At 44.5% G+C, this 24,755-nt stretch overlaps 1 protein-coding gene across 1 annotated transcript in view; it reads right to left on the reverse strand.

Moving 5' to 3' along the window:
* Positions 1 to 23,878, reverse strand: part of si:ch73-335l21.1 (insulin receptor substrate 1-B) — a 46,082-nt gene extending 22,204 nt beyond the window's left edge. Inside the window, exons 1-3 of the mRNA XM_046064339.1 lie at positions 22,983 to 23,878; positions 12,352 to 12,653; positions 8,879 to 12,077 (exon numbers count right to left, since the gene is read on the reverse strand). Of these exons, the coding sequence (XP_045920295.1) occupies positions 8,879 to 12,077; positions 12,352 to 12,653; positions 22,983 to 23,331 (3,850 nt within the window). The 5' untranslated portion in view covers positions 23,332 to 23,878. The remainder of the gene's footprint in view (positions 1 to 8,878; positions 12,078 to 12,351; positions 12,654 to 22,982) is intronic.
* Positions 23,879 to 24,755: the final 877 nt, after the last annotated feature.

Raw genomic sequence — 24,755 nt, forward strand, 5'->3', positions numbered from 1 at the left:
TTATTTTTCCTTACCACAGCTTTAGTTAATCTTTGTCGTAGTTGTTTATAATTGGTATAGATACAAATTCTGTAGTTTTTTGCATTTATTTTTTAAAAACTATAATACGTCCCGCTCATCACACACCTTGGTCCCAAATCTCTAAATGCTTGTTTATGTGTTGTGTTTAGGTGAAAAACATGCAGATGCATTTAGCTAGGATTTCTTGATTAACTGACTGACCGAAAACTACATTTTCGTTTCAGGACTGCTGGCAGATTGATCTCATGAACTCTCAAATATTTATATCGCTATCCGCCTCAAACATCCAGTATCAGTTGAGCTTTAAGGTGTCGCTGCGTATCCTTAATGTTGTGGTCACTGCATTTGTTCCAAGTCACTCCAGTTTCTTGTCAGACTTCCCAAAACGCCCCATCATCACATGAAACCCCTGTTGAAATAGCCTATATTGTATTTGTTGTGTAACAGGAAGTGTGTACATCTGTGTATAAAGTTTAGTTTGAACACAGAAAGTGATGAAACATTAATAGATAAGGTGTGTAAGTGATTCCTGGGGAGTAGAGCAAAGGATGGATGTGTCTCTTACATTGAAGCCCGGAAACGAGATTTAATCTTCACTGGCCGAGTGGAATTATACACACACATACACCTTGTCTTATCAGCTAATCTGTCCCTCTTCAGGATTCATGTGACAAGCTCAAGAATGAAGCCACTCAGGTCTGCTGCTCTCGCCCTGACCTTGTGAAATATGGCTTCAACGTCACACAAACACGCACACACTTTTTCTCATTTTCCTGCAACAATCAGGAAGAACACACTAAGCGGAAAGATCCAAGTATGTGTGTTCATTTTAAAAAAAAATGGTATGTGGTGGGAGAAGAGCAGCGTGGTCTGGTCAAGGTCTTGGGAAGATGAGCGACATAAAACAAGACCAGGCGGGTGAGAGAAGCAAAGAGAGGCAGCGGGGGAGTGGAAAAAAAGAGATATGAGACATCAGAGGGAGAGTTTTCTGTTAATTTCCAAGGCAACAAACACAATGTGTTATTTTCTTATACCATGTTATTACAAATAAATATCATCACTGTTCTCTTTCCCCAGCACTAACGCTCTCCTGTCTGTCCTTGGTACATCTTCTGTCTGTCTTTCCTTCTCAACATCCATCTCTCCCTTTGTTTCTAGAAAAAGCTGGAAAAAAAAAAACAAAACAAGCATCCACATCCATTCTCTGTGCTTGCCGGTGTCTAGAGCTTCGATGTGTCCACAGCGCTTTATGAAAAGGCCTTCTGATGTCTATTGAAATTAGGCAAACAGTGACAGTGGGAAAGCAAATATGGTGGATTATAAATATTACGCACGCACGTACGCAATCTGGGCCATGAAATTTCCATCCAAAGACAGAAGAGAAGCTTAACTGATCATACTTATTGTTATTCAATACTGATTGCAGATGATGACGTATGAAGGTTCAACAAGTGCTCAGAGTGCGAACACACACACACACACACACACACACACACGGATGCACAGACAGACACACAGTAGAGATTTATTCTATTCTATTCTATTCATTGTGCAGAACCAAATCCTCCCATTTCCTCTTCTCCCTTACCCTTGAATCAATGGAAGATTAGTCTGTGGTGGAGTGGACCTCAGGCAACATTTGAGTCAACACACACACACACACACACACACACAGACAAGTCTTAACATCACTTCCTCGTGTAGACAAAAGTCAGTACTTTTCCTTTGAATGACACCATTAAATCCCACTAATCAAGAAGACAAATTAGATTTTCTTTTTAGTAACAGTTGTTGCTATTTGAATTTCCCAGAACAGGGAAGTCTCCGTCTACTGAAGTGAACAAGTGATAGTATTACGACACATAACACTGATCCTTCTTAAAATATGCAGTTTATGTCAGGAAGCTGATATTCCCCAAAGACAAATCTTATCGATTTTGTTTTATGTGCTGAGAATGTGTCATCCATCATAGAATGTCGTTTTGTAAACGGAGTCTTAGCGCACTTTGGTCACGTTCAGACTGACATTAGCACTGCATGAATCAACACAGCCTTTTCATTCCCTTCACCGCTGTGGGGGAGCAGGTGCCACTTTAAATAAAATAAACAAGTGAACATACCATTACCTGGTGACTGCTGAAATGAAGTTCGTCATTGGTTGTCTGAGAAGCACTCAAATTCATGTCCTTGATCGTATTTCAGCGTTTCAATAGTACCTGAAGTAACATGCCCACATCAATGCAGCTACACGCGCTACAAATTTGCTCATCCCCTCAGTCTGTTTTTATTTTCCATTCAACACTTTTAACCCTGATTGTACACTGCACTGTAACTTTTACTGTCCTGTTTTAATGTGTATTTTTTTCTTTTTTCAATTTCCCTGTTGCTTTTATGTTTTATGTAAAGAACTTTGAATTACCTTGTTGTTGAAATGTGTTATACAAATAAACTTGCCTTGCCTTGCATTTTTTTAACTCTGTTACAAAAGCCAAGATCAGAGACCGTTGTGGCGAGTGGTTGCATGTTTTCTATATGAAACTGCTGGTGAGAATGCACTGAAAAAACGGTCCTGATATAAACCATACAATATCAGAGAAAGAGGAGGCTTCTGTGCATTATATGTACCTTACAGATGTCGTGCAAAATTGTCTGGTCCTCTGTTCTTACACTGCTTTGCTACGGTCATTGGCTCACATGGGTTTGTAGAAAGCTCTGCACACAGCTGCTTGCAGAATAAAGCAGAAACATCACCAGAGTTCACCAGATTTGTTTTTAATCAATAGCTGCTCCGTCCTACTACAGTTTTGTGGTGTTGAATTCCTGACTGCTGCTGGTCTTTGCCATGCTACATTGAATTCTGCATAGCGAGCAGCGGTGTGTGGGACAGCTTGATAATCCGCCACAAAGCTGTGTGTGTGTGTGTGTGTGTGTGTGTGTGTGTGTGTTTAACTCAGATAACTCCTCTAGCCCTAGCCCTCGAATTGGACGGGGCTTGTAACGAGATGAAGCTGCCGCTGCGGCGCACACAGATGACCTCATCACACAGTCTGTGCTTGAAGTCAGTGGGAAAAAACACCTCAGCCTTTGAGTCCTCCTAACATACACACACGCAACCTTCAAGACTCCCTGAAAACCAAAACAGAGCAGAGCTGTTGCTATGTGCGGTGTGAGTTCGGTGACTCCCTCAACAGACCACCCAAACAAAGTAAACTTGATTTCAGAGAACTGCACGTCCTTGACTTTAACAAAAACAAAAAAGAACCTGTGATGTCTGTCCTCTTCGATTTCCCGATATTTTCCAAATCTAAAAATGTTGGGGGAAATATTTGATAAACACAGAAATATGGCTTTTGTTTACTCAAGCTGGCGAGGAAATGGATTCAGGCCTCCTCTGCTGTCCTCATGTAACCGTGCAGGTTGTTCTGCGTCTTCCCATGGGGCCAAATTAGTTGTGTAATGCTGTAATTAGGCTAATGAAGGAGAGTTGAGTTTGCAATGCGGAGAAATTTGAGCTAATTTCCATCTTAATATGGATTATATAATCACAAGATGCAAGAGCTTACCTCCCACCACATCCTGTTTTTCATATCCATACAGTCGATTATACAATGCAAAAGAGGAAAGCTTGGGGGACTAATAAGGATTTAAAATCTGATATTATGCAGTTTTATCTCTTTGCCTGATCTAGCTTGCTCTTAAAAAGGGGTCATACTTACTAAATAAATGCTGAATTAATAGAAAATAAAGCTGCTAAAAATATCAAAATCATATAAAATTTAATTCTAACCGTGCTAACAAACTGACAAGAAATGCAGAAATTTTAAAAGTTTAAAAACACTGTTTTTTGTCCTTCACATGTTCACTCCTGCTGTTTTCCCCCACCTCCGTGTACATTTACATTTTTGCATAAATTTTAGTGGAGCTGTGTCACTGTGCTGACAGACTAGGAGCTCAGTCTGCCTCCTGCGCATAGGCACAAACTGGGTTAAAAGACAAAAAGCACAACAGACAGACAGACAGACACACACACACACACACACACACACACACACACAAACACCCCTGAGCCTCACCCTCTTTAAGGGTCATGCCCCTCCCACGTGATTGTGTTCTACATAACACTACTAGTGCTTTTAGTTTAACCTACAGTAATGTTGCCCTGAATTACACACCCTGCAAGAAAAGCTGCATGAGAACTGTGTGTTTTGTGCAAAGGAATGAATGTGTGTGTCATTTGTTATGACATGGCCTCATTAAATACAGCTGGCCCGGTTTAATTATTTAATTATCAGATATTAAAAGGATTGTTATGATTTATTACAAGCTTTTTTTCTCTGCCTATTGTAGCCTTGACCATCGTTTCTACCAGTAACAATAACAATATGTAATTACCAAGTTAATTGCTGAGATCTGGGAGCCCGCCGACATCACTAGGACAAAGTAACTTAAAATTACTACCCAAGTTGTCTGCTGTAAACATCCATCACAGCTTTCAGCCTGCCTGTTGGCCAGCTTTGACCTACCGTACTTTCTATAGTGTATTATTATTATTATTTCCAGTGTGCTCACTTTCTGTTTTGATACAGTGCTTTAGAGATAAAACGTTTACAACCTCAATTATAGCCAAAAGAAACTAAGACCCAGTTAACCCAATAAAACAGAATTAACTTTTAATCCTAATTTTTTAAATCTATGAAATTCTCATTCCCTGATGAACCGCAATCAATATGCTTCAGAAAGCCTTTCACATCCAACATTCACACAGCAACACAGACAGACGGGGAGTGAATGGGAGTGAATTACACTTCTAAAGTCTGCGGTGGACAAGATTTGTATGCTAAAAGGACTTGGTTGTGTGTGAGTTTCAGGTCGCTCCACCGACTGACTTTATGTTTACCTATTCCTGGTCCACGTGAACTGGGAATGTGCCAACCAGCTGCGAACTGGGCCAAGAAACCCAGCAGGGTTACCAATAAAACTACGTGCTGCTGGGATGGGTAAGCGTCAATATAGTTTTATTTCTATGAAGCTCAAGTTTTTAAATATATATTGATAGCAATTCTTATTCATATTTTTATGGGTTTTCATATTGGAATATTATAAATTCATAAAACATTTTTACATTGAGCTGACATCTTTATTTCATTACATTAGCCAAGAACTGACTTCTCATCTCGTTATTTTATCTTTGAACAGTGTCTTAAATGAATTTCCCAGAAAACTTATATCACAATAAAAATTACTACCTCTATATTAAATTACATAATGTATACCTTGATAGAAGATTGGACTAAAATCAAACTAAGTGAACTCAAAATGTTTGGCATTTTTCCTAAAAGACACTGCACTGAATGCTCGAAACTATCTGTGAAAATCAGTGTATCTGTGTAACAACTTGACAAAACAGATAAAAGATGCACACAGAAAACAATTGATCCAATTGGTCAGTTACATACTTTATATACATGACTTTTGCCCAGTTAGCCAACAGTAAACAAATGTAAACAGTCCTGCTTCTGTGAACAACAACAATGTTCATGTGATTGAGGAATTGAGGCAAACAAAACAGAATTTAGTTTAGCTTTAAAGGCATTAAATGCATTTACAGATTAAATCCAAATATAGTTTTTGCATCTGGGCTACATTTCATACTGCCAGTGTGCATGGATCTCCCCATTAGAAACGTCTTCCTCGAAGCAGTGTGTCCCAGGGAATGAATTTTAAAGGGCTACAGGTTATTTTAAGACTGCCATACACACACCCCTCCAGATGGTAAAAAAATAAAGTTAAGAGACAGCTGGAAGTGCGGCTAATACAATTCTCTCACATGGTTTTCCTGGAGGAGATTGTGGGAGTGGTAGCTGATTGAATTTAAATTAACATTTTGTCCCGAAAATCCTCTCTACTTCCCAAACTTATGTTTCACTCCATTCTGCTGAAGGTCACAACACTCCTCCGGTATGTGGGAAACACCAACGCACACAAAGATCCACACAGCTAAGTGAAATATACATATTACAGTCAGTGTCTCTCACACTTTGGCTGAACTTGACGCTCGAGAGGCAGTCTATATAAAGACACACATTACATTTGTTGTAGTAAATGCATTTTGATTTCATTTTATTTCTAAAAGATGTAATCAGCTCACCCTGCTTTTCCTCATTATCTAAATTATGAGAGGTTATTTTTACACGTCACATATTACATAACCAAATGTGTCAAATAGGATTGTTTTTGGCCCATGTCCCACTACTGATGTTCAAATTTAGCCTTTGGCTCTCTGTGCCAAAACTACGCATACAACCCTATTTTCCTATACAAGCTGGTGCCTGTTGGGGGAAAACATCCCTGTAATTACAGCAGATCAGAACTCTTTAAAAAAGCACACAGGATCCACGCAGACAAGATAATTAATCGTTTCTAAACTGTATTTTGTTTATAGTAACGGATAGATTGTTGTATTTTTGCTCTACAGCAAAAAGAAAACATCTCAGTGCGGTACTAAAATATATTTTTAAGTGTCTCTGCAAGCGTTTAAAGGATGGAGTGAAATACAATGTTAAAAGGGAGGAGGACAAAAGGCATAAAGACAAAACAGATCTTAGTAAAAAAAAAGAAGTTAAACAACAGTATGTGTAGTGAACAGAAGGGAGGGAAGGAATTTCAAATATCTATCAGCCTAGATGTCAGATGAGGACAAAGACTGCAGAATTTATAACTCTGCGGACAAGTAGTCAAACACAAAAACAAAGACATACCGACAGCAATAAAAAAGAAAACAAGGTAAGAAAAGAATCAAGAAAGCAAGATAAAAAAGCCTACAAACTGCAACAGAAAACAGTTTCAGGAGAGCCCACTAGTCTTGGGGTTTGGCCCTGCTGAGGTCCGTCAGCCCACCGTGGCAAAAACACTCGAACAAAAGGATCATTTATTGGAGGAGGAAAGAGGGGGAGGCGGAATGGATGAAAGGAGGGGGAACACTGTACAGAGGCATTTGAGAGCAGTGTGAGTGAAACACTGGCCCCATCTCCACATTCAGAGCCAATGTGTAACCCCCCCCCCCCCACTGCCCCATTGACATACTCCGCAGCCAGAGCCCATATGGTCCCACTGTGGTAGCCTGCTAGCATTTATATTTAAAATACACCCAAAAACGCCGCCTGCTTCCACCAACATGGCCTCCATTTCCCAATAAAACGAACACATAGATGTACGTATGCAGGCAGATGGTTCATTTCCATCTGTGGAATCTCTGAAAACCAACTGTTGAGCTCAGCCGTGCTGCGCTCACCGCAAGATCCCATGATGAATTTTTGCTAATGCCTTACATTTTTCATTAAATCCAACTTTGGAGCCGGGCTATGAAATGTTTACCACAAAAACCCATGAGGTTTAAGTCTAACACAACCTACGGTACAAATCATGTGGGAGCTAGCAGGGCTACATAAACAACAAGGCTTGGCAGGATGCATTCATCACAAGAGCCCCACTGTGGAAGGTTAAGTAAGACGAAGAGTGTTTTACTGATGCATATAAATCCACATCTCCATTTAAATGCTGCTCTATCTGCTTAAACTGCAGGAGTCTATTTCTTAACAGGCCAATTAAGTGCAGACAGTGGCTCAAAGAGAATGTTTTTCGATGAGTAAACGTCTCACAGTGACCTAGTTAAAGCATTGTTTAGCTGTGGTGGTGCCCCGCAGATAAAAAGTTGCCCCACACAGTAGGAAAAAAAATGTAAATACAATTAACATTCATCATGTGGCCTTACTGACCTCCCTTCCTAACAATAAAACTGTAGATTTTTGTGTATGCTTTCTAGTATGCGATCATAGAAAATAGAAAAATGTTAATCAACAGCCAACATCAACAGTTGTTAACCTAGTACGCCAAACTAAACAACCACAGCTTGATTAAGCAAAATATGAAATCATAGTAAACCATATTTTTATAGGTCCAAACCCGGAAATCCCAGTAAAGTGCTTCCATACTTTCCTTCATAAAAACATTATAATTTTAAAGTTAGGTTAGGAAACTCATTTAATGACATAAAATCTGATTCAGGGAGGATTAATGTTTCTCCTCCATTGCTTTCTTCTAAACATGTCACATTGGAGGATCTTAGGTTTAAAGATCAACAGGGTCTGAGTTCAACTTCACTGAACTTGAAGTAGAATGCTTCAACGTTAGGTCCGAATGGTTGCAGTGACCTGTTTGCGAGTGCTCATTGGAAAACAATGACTCATCCAAAGCAGAAGGCTTCTGCTGCTTGTCATATCTGTATAACAAACATGTCCTGAAACTGTACCCAAACACCAAAAGTGAATTGAGGTGGGACTGTGGCACTAACAATGCTTACACAACATTCACAAAGCCTCGAGAGGATCAATAGTAATTTCCAGAATATCGGTATTCATTGATATTCCATGAGGTTGTCTGGCCTTCGGTGCCTTACATAATCTCATATGGTAAAACGTGTGCATATGCCTTTAGAAGTACACCAATCATACAGAGAAGGAAATCTATTTAATGAACTGTTAGCGCAGCCGATCTATATCTCATATTGTGGATTCTTCAGACATAAAAATCAGACTGGTTTCTACATTCTAATCTGGCGTCAGGTGAAGTTTCATTACAAGCACAAGAAGGAAAAGGAGGCTGTGCTCCATTGGATTATCTTGAAAGCGTATACTTTTCCATCTGAATATGTCACAGAGCCCAAGTAGGAAGAGAAAGAGAGAGGAGGACGGCACAAAAGCAGTGATAGAGAGATCAAAGTGTGTTTGAGTGAAAACTAAAGAGACATGATGCTGAAGTCCAACAAAGGTGTTAAAATAAAAGAATAAGTAACTCTCACCTGTTCCCTCCTTGCTTCCACTCTGATGGGTCCGCAGCTCCTCTGATTTGTAGAAGTCGATGCTGGCGTAAGTGTTGAGGCTGGAGCTGCTGCTGCTGCTGCTGCTGACTGCTGCGCTTACTCCCCCGACCCCAGAACCTCCACCCAGTACAGAGAAGAGGCGAGAGGGGGCTTGGCTACCTGAGGGTCCATCCAGGCCCAAATGTGGGCTCTCTTTGTTGGCCAAGTCCAAGTCTATGTAGTTAAGGCCTTGCTCTGTGGACGAAGTCTGACTGTTTGTTGGAAGGGACTGCTGTCCAGGGAGGGCGAACTGAGTGGGGTTATCAGTCACAGCACCATTCCCCCATAGCATGCTTTCAAATCCCAGCCGGCGGGCCACAGCTTGGGCATGTTCTGGAAAGAGGGAGGCAGTGGAAGAAGAGGAACTAGAGGTAGAGGTGGGGAGGGAAGGCGAGGCAAGGAAGGTTTCTGAGCAGTGCCGTCTGCGTCCTTGGGGGTCGGCCCGGATAACTTTAGCCCCATGGTCTGGGTTGGTTCCTGGTTTGGCTAGGGAGAAGTCTAGACCCCGAGATAGCACTGGAACAGAAGGATCAGTCCTGGTGGGGGAAGGGGCATTAGGGGAGACACTGGATGATGACCTAGGGACGGTGCTGCTATTCAAGCTAAAGGCCATCTCTGTGTAGTCTCCACAGGATGTTGGGGAATCAGACTCATTCATTGATGGAACACTGTCTCTGCTTTTCCTAAGTGGGGCCTCAGCCACTTCAGCCCCCTCTTCACAAGGGCCAGTAGTACCTTCATCACATGCTTTGGGGGCATGAGCAAGAGTTGGAGGTGTGGGAGGAGTATGGAAAGAGGGGAAAACTAGTGGATTAAGTGAGAGGGGTGAGGGGGACGGAGAAGGGCCCAGGTCCATGTTAACATACTCAGAGGCAGAAGGGGGAGTGATGGGGGCAGAGGGGCTACGGGAGAGGGGGATAAAGTTTCCTAAGCAAGAAGCTGGCCTGTGTTGAGAATGCTTGCTGCTTGAGCCATGAGGCAGTGATAAGCCATGCCTGAGACCCCTACCCCGCCCTCCTCCAAATCCAGTCTGACTGCACTTGTCCCCCTTAAACTCGATGCTTACATACTCCCCAGGGCTCTTTGGTTCTGGGGGCAGGGGATTCTCACGGACCCTAGGAAGGGTGTTAGCCTTGGATACATCAACAAACAGGCTCACTGGTCTGCTTTTAGTATGGCTACCCTGCTTGGACAATCCACCAGAGCTCCGTCTCTGCTGGAGCTTACTCCCATCTTTGGAGTGAGCTCCAGCAGCCATGGTGCTAACTGAATGGGTAGCTCGGTCCTCGCTCTCCCCGAGGCTTTCGCTGCTGGCTGAGCTGGAGGAATATGAGGAAGAGGAGAGTGACAGGTGGCGTCCAACCCCTGAATTGCCCGCTGCTGGTTGCTCCTGAGGCCCTCCCGTAGTCCTACCTCCACCCATTCCCCTACTACAACTCCCGTTGGGCCTTCTGCCTCGTCCAGGTCCATCGTCAAAGTGTCCAGCGGAGGGGTTGTGTTTGTATGAACGGGGAAGAGAATAGTATGAATACACCATCTTAGGTGCTTGCTGTTGAGAACTGGTCTCCAAATGAATGGTGTGCTCAGGAGGTGGGGGACTGCCATTTACAGAACGTGCGCTGATTGGAGACATGTTCATATAATCACTGCCTGCCCTGCTGTCTGCACTGCCACTGCCCACCCAGGCCCCTCCAGAGAGACCTCCCCGCTGGTCAGGAGAGCAGCTGCTATTGGGGGACATTATCATATAGCCATCAGAAGCTGGTGGAGGCCGGATCTGCTGGGGAGGGGAAACGCTGTTGTTAGGGGTCATGGCCATGTAATCATCAGCAGGTTTGGAATCTGAGTCTGGGACAGAGACGGCCAATGATTGGGACAGGGATACTGGAGGCTGAGTGACACCAGGCAGCATGGACATGTATCCATTGTCCATACCCATATCTACACTACTACTTGCTCCTCCACCCCCATCATTTTTTAATTCACCTGCCACATCCAAGTACCCTCCTCCTCCCCCTGCTGACCCCGCACCCATGACAGATTCCCTCAGTGTGGAAGAGGAGGTGGAAGTAAAGGATTCGCGGCTGGTGCTTCTCGACATGATGGCATAATCAGCTGAATCTTCATCTGCTGGCTCCTCAGCTTTGCGCTGGCGTGGGGCCAGCCTCTCCAGAGCCATAGGAGGTAATGAAGCCCGCTTGCTCAGCAGCCTACGTTCAGCTTCACATTCACGGCTAGAGGAACGGCGCAGCACTCTCTTGGTCTGGGGTTGGGAGCCAGAGGCTGATGTTTCTGGCGCTGGCAGCGAGCTGGATTTCAAGCTTCCTTGATTACTGTTGCCACCGCTGACACCACCACTACGTTGGCCCATTAGGATATAATTGGCTCCTTCCTCGCCAAGTGACTGGCTGCCGACGCTACCAACTGAGCTTGCAGGGAGGCTTGGGGAGGGGAGGAGCGTGTGATCCCCAGGACTAGAGCCATACTCGTCTGAGGAGCCATAGTCACTGGGGGAGCAAGAGACAGACTCGTGATGGGACGGGACACGACTGTAGGCACCACACGGACCAGCACTGGCAGAGGATGTTACACCTCCAAACTCAGAGCCATGCCCAGAGCTGGAGGAGAGGCTTGGGGCGGGAGACGGCGCCGGGGTGGATATGGAGCGCATCAACCCAAGAGGAGTTTTAGCAGCTGTAGTGGGTGCAGAACGGACTGACTTCGATCTGAGGACTGGGGTGGTGGAGCAGGAGCCATTGGTGGAGGGGCTGGAACTCCGCCCCTGGAGTGGTGTGGTCCCTGCTATCCCTTCCTCACCTTTTCCCCCATCACTGGCAGTGCGAGACCTCGGAAAGCTATGCCGTGGGGTGGGAGAGGCGTTGGCACTGCTGACCCCTGCTCCACCATTAGCTCCTCCAGGAGGCTCAGTTCGGGGCCGGCGGGTGAAGCCCACCTGGCTGGGAGGCGGGTTTGGGTGGTGGCGGCGTGAGGGAACACTGATGGGGTTAGAAGCAGTAGAACCTCCTCCAGGGCCGGAGTTCGACTGGGACTTGCTGCGTTGGCGGAACTCTTCGCTCAGTGCTTTCATGGCCTCTAGCAAGGTTTCATGCATGTTCTGGGCCACCACAGAATCATCCACCTACAACATGACACAAAAACCTCTCAAACTGAAATCATAATGAATTGAAGTGAATTAATTCTTCGTTACATATCAAAAAAAAGAGAATTTAAACATCTGAAAAATATTTGGACATTTACATTGGTGACCGTCCTGGAAAACCATGATTGTATTTCAAATACATTTGTATTTAAGGAATATCTTTAAATCATAAAAAGCTCAAATACTGGTTGGCCTAAGGTGGGGTTACATGAACTCTAACCACAACACTGGGTAACTTGGATTACAGGCTCACCTGCATCCAGAACTCGCCCGGGCCTGTAACGGCAGAGCGTCCCACCTCAACGAAGAAGAAGTTTTCTGAATGGCCGCAGCGTCGGACGTTCATCAGCTGCAGCACCACAGCAGCAGCATCAGAGTTGAGCTTGACAAAGTTGACTGTCTTGTCAGTCAGGCAAAGGCGGTAGATGCCCACCAAGTTCTTGGCTTGACCCAGGCCTTTGGGCCACACCTTTACCTGCCACACTTCTTTGAAAGCAGGCCCGGGATTGGGCACTCCATAGTCCCCCGCAGCCCCGCTGTCAATTGGGTTCTTACCTTCAGGGACAGGAGAAAGATAAAGGAAGATTAAAAGGTTGTTGGAGTGAAAAAGGAAAAAAAGAGGAGGATATGGTTGGATAGGAAGAAATTTGAGAGAGGTAATTAAAGTGTTATACAGGAGGATTTATTAAGAACACTGGCAGTTACAACTGCTGCAGCAAAGCACTAACATGACCTTCATGCATCTGTGAACAAAGTGATCACCTGGTGAAACCACCACTATTTACCCATTAGTGGAGGGCAAGGTGCCTTTATTATGTAAGCTCTGCTGATATTGTGCTTTTCACTGATTTTTTAACCAGATCTGGGTTCAAATGAGCATGCAGTAGCTTGTAAGACCAGCTCGTTGTACCTGCAGGCTCCATACCTAGGGTCTCATTCTTCAACCCCACACAGACATCCTGACATACACACAAGCAAGCATACCAGTGTGAGAAAATGAAACCGTTGACAACCGAAGCCCCACACAAGAATGACAACTGAAAGAAAAGCAAGCGTTGTGGAAAAACTTAAGTGGACCAACTTGGAAAATGCTTGACACATGAAACTTCTCCAAAACCAGAGATTACAATTCCAATAGATGGCCAGAAACCTAAGAGCAAGCACTCAATAGCCAATTTCTGGAGCTGCCCTGGTGACAATAAACTGGCTTTGTAAACTAATAAAATCTAGTGTCTTTTAGAGGGAGTACAGGCAGTCCGTTCACCCTTTGTGTTGGGTATTTTGTACTCAAGACAGTAGGGAATTACTGATGCGAGAAAAAACAGGAGAGAAGGCTCTTGGTGAGATCTGATCCTTGGCTGGCAGGGGCCATACAAAGGCAGAGGAATTACTTAACCTCCTAACTACATTTGATCGCCTGTTTGGTGTTTTAAGTCAAGTAAGAAAATTACGTTAATTCTGTTACGCAGTGCAACTCGTCAGCAGCCCTTGACACTGCCTGAATATATCATAGATTTACCTCTAAGCTCTTTCACTTCCAGCCACAAGGGACCTCACATCTGTTGCCTAAAAAGCCCAGGGTTATAGGAATATCATGATGTGACTCATGGTTTAGGGTGGATTCTTCAACATCTTTAAGGAACCACCCTTAAAATGTTCCTTAAACATGGCCCCTTTCTTCCCGTGTACCACGTCTTAGTTTTCTCTGTGCAATTGCTGGTTGGCTGAGCATGATAACTACAAATCTACAACACAGAATCAATCAATGTCATGACAAGACTGAAGAAACAAACCTCCAGGAAGAGCTCACCTCTTCCCTTCATGGGAATAGGATGTTCTTTGTGCAGTAATGAACTTGTGCACCTGCTACCACATCTGGCATATTTAAGTATTGACGGGACAAGTAACTTTTTTGACAAGTAACTGAGTGAAAGATCATATTTTCACAAAGCTTGTGTGGTATTCTACTTTAAGCAATGACTCTGGCCCAATCAGGCTAATCAGGCACAGCACACCCTGACCGCAGAATTACAAATATATGCTTGGATGTCTGCACGCGTTTGTTCTTCCTTTCCCATGCCTCTGCTGCAAATCCTACAATGATAACCATATGGAGACAAGAAGCCTCAGCCTCACAGTGGACGCCATATGAACTGAGCTTCCGTTATGACAAACATATCCACAGATCCTCTTCCCAAAACATTCTACTTGTGATTGCAAAAGAGGGAGAAGTCTGACGTGTCTCGCTGTGTCTCCTTCCAGTTTGCTTCCCCAAAATTGGAGGATCGCTCACAACTTGAAAGCGACTTAGAATAGATGTTTTGTGAAAGCCATGGAGGCTGTGGCTTAGTGGCTGTGTGTGTGTGTGGAGGCACTCCCCCTACATTAGATGACTCACTCAAGGCCACGCATGGCTGTTTCATGTACTGCTTTTCTCTGTGTGTGAGGAACTGTGTGCAAAAAGCCCCGTTTGCCTTCTCAATTTAGATTTACAACAGGAAGAGATGGTTTGGGGATTTTTCAGTGGGGACTGAAGGAATGAGGGACTGCAGGAGATTGCACAGAGATATCAGAGAGACCATTAAGGTCGGGAAAGAAGGGCCTTGTAAAAGAATCTTTAAGGAGGAAGGAGAAAAGCTTGTTTTAGGATTGCATGGATTAAAAGAAATCTAACTACAGGCTTTATTTATTCTAAAATTAAAACTTTTTTAGCCCACTGCTTCTTGAAATGAACTCAGACTGCAGTGCAGTATATTCCTCAAAGAGAATCTTTTCCTTTTTAAGAGCCCATTTAACGTGTCTTTAGGAGAGCACAAGTGTGTTGTTTGTTTGGAGTACAGTGCAGCCTTAAACCTCAGCTGTGCCCTCAACAGCACTTCAACACATACACATACAAACACCCTTGATCTCAGGGCCACTCAGGCTGTGCACACTTATCGTCAACTCTCAAAAGCACTGAAAACATTTAAGATGTTTATCCAGACTCCTACAGGGGTGCAGACCGATGTAGCCCTATCGAACATCCCAGACCTTTCTTCCTGGTTCATAAAGCTAGGGTTGATCCTACACGGAGCCATATGAATTATAGATTCCTCTAGATTTCCTCTTGGGGACCTTCATGGTAGTGTGGTGCTCAGCAAAGATGGCTGTTCAGAAAGCGGTGCATTCTTTCCCCACTTTGAGAAAGAGGTTATTATCCCGTCAGCTTCGGTGCAGCACAACGCCACCCCTATACAACATAATGAACCATCAGAAAAACATGCACTCAAAATGGCCCTTCTAACAACTAAAGGCGGATGCACATGAAAGCAAAACAAACCTTGGAGGTAATGCAGGATCTGTGTTAAGCTTGCTGGGTGGATAAGGGTGATGCGTGACGGAAAAACATTCAGCCAACCTTGATACAACCTTGAGGGAGGGTGAGCTCAAAGACTCCATACACAGTTATAAATTTAAACGTTTCGCCATCGTGCTGAAAAGAACTTACACTGGCTTATTCACGCACCGGTTGTTTACTTCAGTTTCACCACGACCACACATGAAACTTTCAGCCTTACGTGTGGCTCGAGAATGGCAATGTACACGGCCAACACTGCTGTCTATTCATGCAGATTTATTTGCAACGCTCGGGCTGCCTCCCTTGAGAACACAGACATATATATGAATAAAGAGGCCATATTCCAACCCAATTTTCTCACACGGCAATATTAAATGTGTGTCGAGGTATTGGCGTTGAGGAAACTCTGCGCGCTCTTCCTTTCTCAGTGCCTTCATGCTATAAGGGAGTGTGTGTTTGAGAGGGTGCACGGGAGCGATATTTACCCCAGGGGCTGCTAGATGCCTGCTGGGATATTGATAGCTCCTCCCTGAGTGACACGCTGACCATTATGGTTATCACACAAATCCTAAGGAAGTAGGTCTTCCACAGGGGTCTTGAGGCTGAGTTGATTGTATCAGTTCACCCACAACAAGAACAGGACAGCGGGGCATTGTTACTAAAGCACTTTGCCACTGGGTGGGATTCTAGTTGGTTCAAGACTTAAAAAAATAAATAAAAATTTTAAATCTAAAAGGGCTGATGTTTAGTGTCTCCACAATCTTTTCTTTCCACCTTTAAGTCAGGCAACAACTTTTATGTAACGCATTTCTGTGAGAGACACAAAAAATTCAATGACTGAAATATATAGCAAGATTCACACTATAATTCCTCCAGTGTTTCCCATTAATTAACGAGACCATGGCGGCCCGCTAATTTGCGCCTCCATAGTCTGAACCAAAAATATTTTTACACCTCAAAATAACGTTTCAGACCTCTAACGTTTGTGTTGTGTTAAGCTAGCTGCACATAAATTTGGAGTGCACACGTATTAAAGCCTTTATGGTAACTGCAACGGACCAGCTCGAGCTGACAGGCAGGTTAGTGAGTCCTGCCAGTTTCTCTCCTTACAAAGACCAGTGTTGCAGTATGAGAGTCCTACCTGAAGAGAGGCTGTGAAGTCTTCATGTTACGCGACAGAGAACCACATACAACATTATTTATAAAACTGGTTGGACTTGATGAATTTAGCGAGAGGATAAAAATGTGACGTCAGTTTTTCAAAATAAGGTGCCTATACAGTATGGAATTAATATTAATTGGATTATATCATATTCACAGAAAGTATAAAACATATTACATGTGTCCATTAAAAGTAATAAAAAGAAAAAAACAACAACAATAAAATGTTAGGAAAATTACATTAAATACATTTGTTGACTTTTGTTGCTGTTTCATCACCATCTACAATGGGTTTATGATCAAACAGATTACTAGAGCACAACATTGTTTACAAGAGTGCAAAGTTATTCATAGATAGCCTCTTAATTTTGCACCAAATTAATGCATTTAACTTTAAGTGTCCAAATTTCCTACCTGGGGGGCACGCCCCCGGACCCCCGAGAGGGTCCGAGGTCCACCCACCATAGTCTCTTAAAATCCTGTGGGAAACACTGTCCTCTTCTTTGTTAGCTAATGCAGCCTGTAAATCAGGCAAAGCTCTGGCAATGAACCGGCTGACTCTCACTAGGTTCTGTTTCAAGTTTCTGACCTCATTGCCCTAGCACGCTGTGCAGCGCCATAATACCGCAAAACACTGCAAAGAAACTTCTGAGGAGCTAAACCCCAATTTTCTACCCCCTATCTCAGCTACTGTGCCCTCTATACCACCCCCCACTGCCATACAAGGTTACCAGCAGGGATAGATGGGAGACAGCTGTGTACTCTTTGTGCTGGCATGTATTTGTGAGAAAAAAAGAGAGAGCCACCCAGCAGTAAAAAACAGTTGGTATGATCTCTGGCTTCCATGTGTACCCGTTATCCTCTTTTTCAACTCCTCCATTTCCTATCTCTTTGTCCATCTCTACCATTGGCTGTCCCCCTATCTGGGCCCACACTCAGGGACACAATGCTTCCCCAATACCAGCATCTGCCTGAGGTTAATTTCACATGTGCTTTGTGTTAGTCAGAGGAGCGCGCACACACACACAAGCACATGAAATTATCGGTGACACATCCAAGGTTTGCTGCCCTTTGACGAGACACAATAAAAGCTCTATGAATGTAATCTGAAGCAAAATCAGATCTCGCCACACCAGCAGCCATCTTGGCTTTTGCTGTAAACATACAGTCCCAGTAATATCAGGCCAGAAGAGGCAAAGAGTCCCTTGAGTTAACTTTTGTTGAAATTCTCTTTACATCCTGACAGCAATCAATAAGTCAAATGCTCTGGTGTAAAAACAGAAGAAAAAATCCAGACTGTGACAGGCACGGTCAATCTTTTATTTTGGTCCGAATTAAATGATTGGCTGGCCTACCTGCCCACCTACTCTGAGCGCGCACTCACTGCTGCATGAAAATGTGTTTTGGGGGAGTGGCTTCGGAGGGAGGCCTGGAGGCATCTTTTCAGCGGGATACTTTCACAATCTAGCTGCCTCTTCCTAGTTCTCTCTGATGTTGCCTACCCTAGCTCTAACTTCCAAAATGTTGACTTTAAAATAAATAAATAAATGCTTTTGAAGAACTTTCCAGTAAGTTTCCTCTTGCACACATTTTCCAAAGTGAATAAATTGAATTTTTGAATTAAACAGTTCAGGTTCGTTCTGGCCTACCAGGCAATTGGCCTCTCCAAGTTTCTGTTTTCACAGTAAGTTTTCATTTAGCAACAATAAAAGCTGCGGAGAATTCAACTGAGGTTAAGCTTTACCGTCCACATTTTATAAAAGGAAACTGCAGCCCCAATAACCTGTATACATTGCTTTGGGCCAAGATGTAGAGACTGACTGAAGGTTTTATAACATTTTCACCTCGTTCACTCTGGGATTTCATTCCCAAAAGCAATGCAAAAAGGCTCCTTTGACATTTTTTATTGGTATGTTTACATACTATTACCAGAACAGTAGAAAACAAAAGGATTTCCTGCAAAGACTGGGAAAGGCAGGATGTGTCGACAAATGTCTCTGCATGTTTTTAAATGCATTCACTGTAAATCTCAACTCATGAACTTCCTGACCTCCACTATGACAGCGGTAATGGGCTGGTATCAACCAACAGCAATCAATACGGTCCTCTATAAAAGCCTGCTATGCATTTAAAACCCCACGGCTCTTTCAAGCTCGACATATGGGCGCTTATTGACTAAATGGATCTTGTTGCCCCTGGCCTTGCTCAGCTGTCGATCAAACCCGACCACTTAATTGATGGGCTGCTTCAGCGGTGAGCCGCCACGGTGCACAACAGCAGACATGGGGAGGAGTGCTTAAAGGCCATTTCAGACTCGCTATGTTTTACAGTAACTCTGATGCAACAAGCCAGAGCTGGCCATGCTGAAGCCTGGCTGGCCAAGCTTGTCGTGTTAAATGAAATTACAGGGTGTTAATGTGCACAAACTATTTATGCAGAGGAAACATCATGTGGCAGCTCACCGCGCGAGCCTGGATTGGAGCTCTAAATGAGCACAAGTGGACAGTTGAACAGATATGGTGGACCGGGAAGCCCACAACTCTAGATTTTATGGCTTCCTCTTGTAACGACAGCATCCGCCCCTTGCACTCTCTCCTCTCTGACTTTGTTAGCACATAGCCTCTGCTGTGCCACCAGCGGCTGACCCTCGAGACAATAATTACTGCCTAATTAGGGAGATGAGCAGAGCTAAAGCGCAGCTTAACGTTTAATCGGCCAGCTCGATGAGCCACTGTGAGATCCAGATCTCACCGGCCAGAGCGGCCAAACAACACTCTAGAGCCATGGGCTGTCTGACAGAGGGAGTCTGATGCACACCGTGAGGGACAGTTCATGCAAAACACACACAAAAATTCCTCATATCATTTCAGATGTAAGAATTTTGGTGCGATTTGCTGAGGTCTGGATATTGGTTAAATCTGTATTTGTTTTGTGGTGCTCAAAGTGACAAAAATGACATCACGACCTAACGGGAAACAGATTCATAGTGAAAGGAAATCTGTTCACATTGAGGCCTGTGGATTAGCATGAATAATCATATCACTATATCTGCAAACAGATGTTGTTTCCTCTCTGCGTTTCAAATGCAACCTTTGGAGCTTTGAACACAGAATACTAAATTCTACTGAGACTTACTGTACTACCGTGATTACAACAAACCCATCTGAACAGACAGACTGTGCTGAGGCTGCAACTACAAAACTTTCATTTTGGTTCTATCTGATCATTTATTCATGTTATTAAGGTGACATCTATAAATGTGTCATTTTGTTTGACCAGCTGTTCAAAAGCTCAACTTTGTTCCATTTATTATCATGTATGACAGAAAAAAGCAGAATTTGAGAGGCTGCAAACAGATCATGTTGGTAAATAACTGATAATCAAAATAGTTGATTCATTATCTTTCAATCGATTAATCAGTTGTTTCACCACTAAATCAGAGACAAACCTGTCAGACTTCAGCTTTTTGGCGGTGTTTTTTGAAGAACTTCTGCAGTAGGCAGTGTTTCGCTCACTGGCTCCTAAGTTTAACTCTGCCATATTGTTTTATTGAGGTCAATAACAATTCCTGAGGTGGTGCCCGAGCTGTGGGACAGTTTTCCTGGCAAACGACGATTGTGGGCTGGACCTCCGCCCGTTTCGTTGAGGTTAAGCGTTAACACACTCCACTGACTCCTAATAGTTGAGCAAATAGCTGCCCTCAAGCCTGATACTGTGCTTGCTGCCCAAAAGGGTCTTACTGGACTCAGCTAAATAAATAACTGGGATCCTAATATCGCCCTGCATGGCAGCTGGCTCGTGTTTGTGTAATTATCGCCGGCTCGAGGGGAGGCTGTATGTGATACCGGACGGTTCCTGGGCTGCTTTAGGCGCGTTTCCCAGGCCCCGAAGCACAACAGAAAGGAGGAAGCTGCACTACATAGCACCATGGACATGCACAGTATTGTTTTTCTGCTGTAACGCATGCTCTCTAGCCTGCAAGCTGAGGAAACTCTTGCTGTGCAAACTCAAACCCAATTATTCTAAAAACGTCAACCACAAGCTGTGATTCCACCTCCAGCCGAGGCGTGCTGCTGAGAACTTCACCGCCCTGTAGCAACTGACAGGGCCTCACATGAGCAGCTACACAGGTATCAAATTGAGGGAGTGGTCTTCTGGAAAGTATGTGACACAGACAGTGCAGCATCTCTTGGCTCTGCGCCCCTCAGCTTCGCCCTGTTCTCAGTCTGCAGGCTGTGAATTCCTCTGTCTCCCCACTGGGACAAGTGGGGGAACGAATACTTGACAGTACTGTACCGAGAGTGGTGGAGCAGTGACAGTATGTGTAGAGGAGGCTGGAAAGATATGACGTGTGTGTGTGTGTGTGTGTGTGTGTGTGTGTGTGTGTGTGTGTGTGTGTGTGTGTGTGTGTGTGGAGGTTCAATCAACATACAGACACCGAAGACTTGAAACTGTGTATGAGCTGCACATACCAGAGGAGGGTTATTACAGGCAGGAATCCCGACAGTGTGTGAGTGTGTGTGTGTGTGTGTGTGTGTGTGTGTGTGTGAGTGTGAGTGTGTGTGTGTGTGTGTGTGTGTGCACCCATTTAAGCTATTTTCACACATGCAGGTTGAGGCAGCATGCAGCCGTGACCCTGCCACTCCCCCTCTTATAAAACACTCCCTGTACACCCCTGGATCATCTGTGTGTGTGTGTTCCGGTTTTTTTGTTTTTGGAATGAGCAGAAACCGTGTACAGCACATACCACAAGAAAATGCCCGCCAGAGTGCAAGTTTACATAGCAGCCGGCTGTAGCCCTTTGTCATTGTCAGCAAGGGTGATTTACAGGAGAAACCCAACACTTGGAGAAACAAAAGAGGACGGCGATAAGCCGTCAGTGCGTCGGACCTGTCATTTTAAAGACAACTCATAGCAGCGACGGCATGATGATGCTGGAGCCGGCTGCTTGTTTAGGTTACCTCGGAAGGCCCGAGCGCACTCCCCTGCTCAGCTGCTGCCCATCAAATCCAGGGTTTCCTTCCCACACAAGAAACTGCAGATTAGATTATTTGCATCTCTGCTCCAACATCTGTCTATTCACTTCTTGTACAAAAGTCTTCAAACACTTAGGGGGAAAGTGGGCTGCACGCACACAAACACACACAAATCCCAGATGTGTTGAAGTGACAGGGAGAGAGCCACAATGCTGACACCAATTTCAAATCTTGCAGGGTTTCAACTACACTCCCCCACTGCACTGACTGGCTGCCTGCGACTTTTTAGAGCCAGCCTAATCTGTCTGCAAGCCTTAAAACAACTTGCTCTCTGGTCTGTTCAGGCGTTTTTACTTCCTCGTCACTAATCAGCTGCTTTGTGCAACAGAGCAAGAGGGTCAATGTGTAAGAAACTCCTTGAACTCGTACCTTTGTTTGCCAAGATTATGTCACACGTCCCTTGTGGACTGTCTAGTCTCCACGGGGTGGGGGGTGTGTAAAGCTGAACAGGTGATTTGAAGTTGCCCTGCTCACCACCACTGCTGCTCCGACAGCTGTGTTGACACAGCGGCTGATAGATGCCATTTGAGAAAAATTTAAATGGGTAATTTTGTTTGATGGTGGGGGATTCGATAGTCGAAGCTTTTTTTTGCACAAGGAGGCAGCATAAAGTAAAAACCACTGCAGGAGAAGCTACTCGGTCAGCCAGGATGTGTGAATGAACGGTCAGGCGCAAAAAGCCCTCTGACAACTTTTGGGGGCCATTTCTCTCTGGTTTCTTCTGGGAGCAACGCCTGATGTAATATTGCAGCGTCAGCAGAAAAGAGCAGAGCAGGCAAAGTAAACAAGAGGGCAGGGTGTGTTTGAGCAGTTTGGGAAAGAGAGGCAAAAGGCTTGTGCACAGCTGAAGCCCACACACAGGAGAAAAAAAACATCAAAAACAAAGTCTCAAGCACAACTGGGGAACAAACATCTTGACATGACACCAGTATGATAAGGACTGATGGGTGGGGAGGGGAGGGTAAACTCCACAGTGCAGCTTTAAAGGGCACACACGCACTCCCTTCAGAGGCAGTTTGTAAACAACTATAAACTGTATTAAAAGTGTAAAAATGAACATCAGACAGCTTAGAAATACCACAAATGGGCAAGGGAGTACGCCCACGCCACACAGACCCAAACTATGTAAACTTGGCCTGGCGTGCTGAAATGGTTTTTAAATCATCCCTTCATATTTATCCAAAACACTGGAGGAAAACGTGCCCCGATCTGCAGTGCGCCTCTGCTGCTCTGCAGGCATTGCCACGTTTCTCCTCCCGTGCAAGAAGCCTCATACAGTATTGAGTGTGTGCATGCATGCGTGAGAAAGCGTGCACGTGCGGAGCCCGTCTCCGCGCGACTCTCGCTTACTTCTGCACTGAAGGTCCACCATGGCCTGGTACCACTCGTCCTGGTCCGCCTCGTTCTCCGCGGCTACGGCGAAACTCTCGGCCCGCGTGTACAGCACGATCATGTGCTTGTTCTTGGAGTCGGCCCGCTTGTTGATGTTGAAGCACGTCTCCAGCGCTACGGCTTTCTTCGGGACGGGGGCCTTGCCGCGGAATTTCTTCTCGTTCTCGTAGTACTCCAGGCGGGCCGGGCCGCGCTCCGAGGCGGCGCGGAGCACGAAGTACCGCCGGTGCATGGACTTCTGCTTGCGGAGATAGCCGCTCTTCCGCACGTCCTCGCAGCTCTGGTGCTCGCCCGCTTGGCTCTCCATGACACCCCGATATCTCCCTTATCCCCCACACACAAACAAACGCGACCTCTTTTTTTAGTTCCCTAGCTGTATTTATGCAAGTTTAGAGAGGTAATTCAAACATCCCCCGGCTCCTCTCCCCTCCCTCTTCCCCACATCAACGCAGGCATGTGAGAGGGGAGGCAGAGGGGTCGCTGCCAAGTGTCCCGGAGATTAAACCTGGACCAGGGGTTGTTTGCAGCTACAGCTTCGGTTAGTTTGCCTCTTCTTTTGGTTGTTCTTCTCTGTGACGGACGGGCCGGCGCAAGTTTTCCACACGGGCGAGCACATGCGGCGCAGCTCAGCGCGGAGCTCCCCCTACTCTCCACTTACTAAGCTACTACTACTGCTGCTCGTGTTCCCAAGCGCTGTCTGAGCGGTTTAATCCCATTTACTGCACACCACAGTGACCAGGGCCCATCCCGCTGCCCGTCTCTCGGTCTGTCTGTCTCCCTGCCCTGCTCGGCGCCGGTCTTGTTGTAGTGGTGTTGTTGGGAGGAGAGGAGCGGAGCAGCTACCGTGAAGCGGGACTGTCACTCACCGCTGTACTAGTACGGTGCGTTTACGGACCCAGTCGAAGGTCGGACAGCAGAAAGCTCGACAGTGTCTTCGAGTATTCCAGTGCGTTTAATGATAGATAGAGATAGATTATTTTCCACATGGGAAATAAAAACAGCCCCAAACAAGAAAATATAATAATAAAAATATATAAATAGCTAAAATCTAAATGAACTAAAACGCGCCTGGTACTCTAGCAACGTGTTTAGTTTGAATTGTGCTAGGAATAACTAGCCTACACATTGAATCTATACAAATACAGAGTTATGTGTGTGATGTGAATGTCACTTATGTATGTCAGGAGTTTGGACTAGTGAAGAGAAATTGTCTTAAAAGTTTGGTAACTTTCTTTGGTGCTGCTTTATTCTAACTACTAAAATAAGATACTCTTACATAGACATTTGTAAGTGACTTTTAAATTGTATCAGTGTTTTCTTTATTAAAATAATACTGTGAACAACCATATTTATATTAAAATCACATTATAATAGTGATACTTAGTCAGCATATTAATTTGGAACTGTGAACAGACAGTTTTACTGGAACTACTTAGGAGGTGTCCATTATCAGGAATTAATGGACACCCTGCAGCCAAACAGAATCAAGTTTTTACCCAAACAATGGTATAATAATAGGTAATAATGCTGGACCTGTCTTACGTAAGTGGCGTACATTTCCTAAAAAGTTTGTAATTAATCAAAGTACATACAATCAATTGATACACGACAAACCTTTTAGTATTCAGATTTGTTCTAACTGCAGTAACACACAGTCAACTTCACTCACTAACTCCAGTGGACTTTTAAGCTAACATTATATAAAAAAAAAACTAAAAACTGAACCATCTA

The sequence above is a fragment of the Micropterus dolomieu genome, linkage group LG12 (genome assembly GCF_021292245.1).
Source record: "Micropterus dolomieu isolate WLL.071019.BEF.003 ecotype Adirondacks linkage group LG12, ASM2129224v1, whole genome shotgun sequence".
Classification (NCBI taxonomy): domain Eukaryota; kingdom Metazoa; phylum Chordata; class Actinopteri; order Centrarchiformes; family Centrarchidae; genus Micropterus; species Micropterus dolomieu.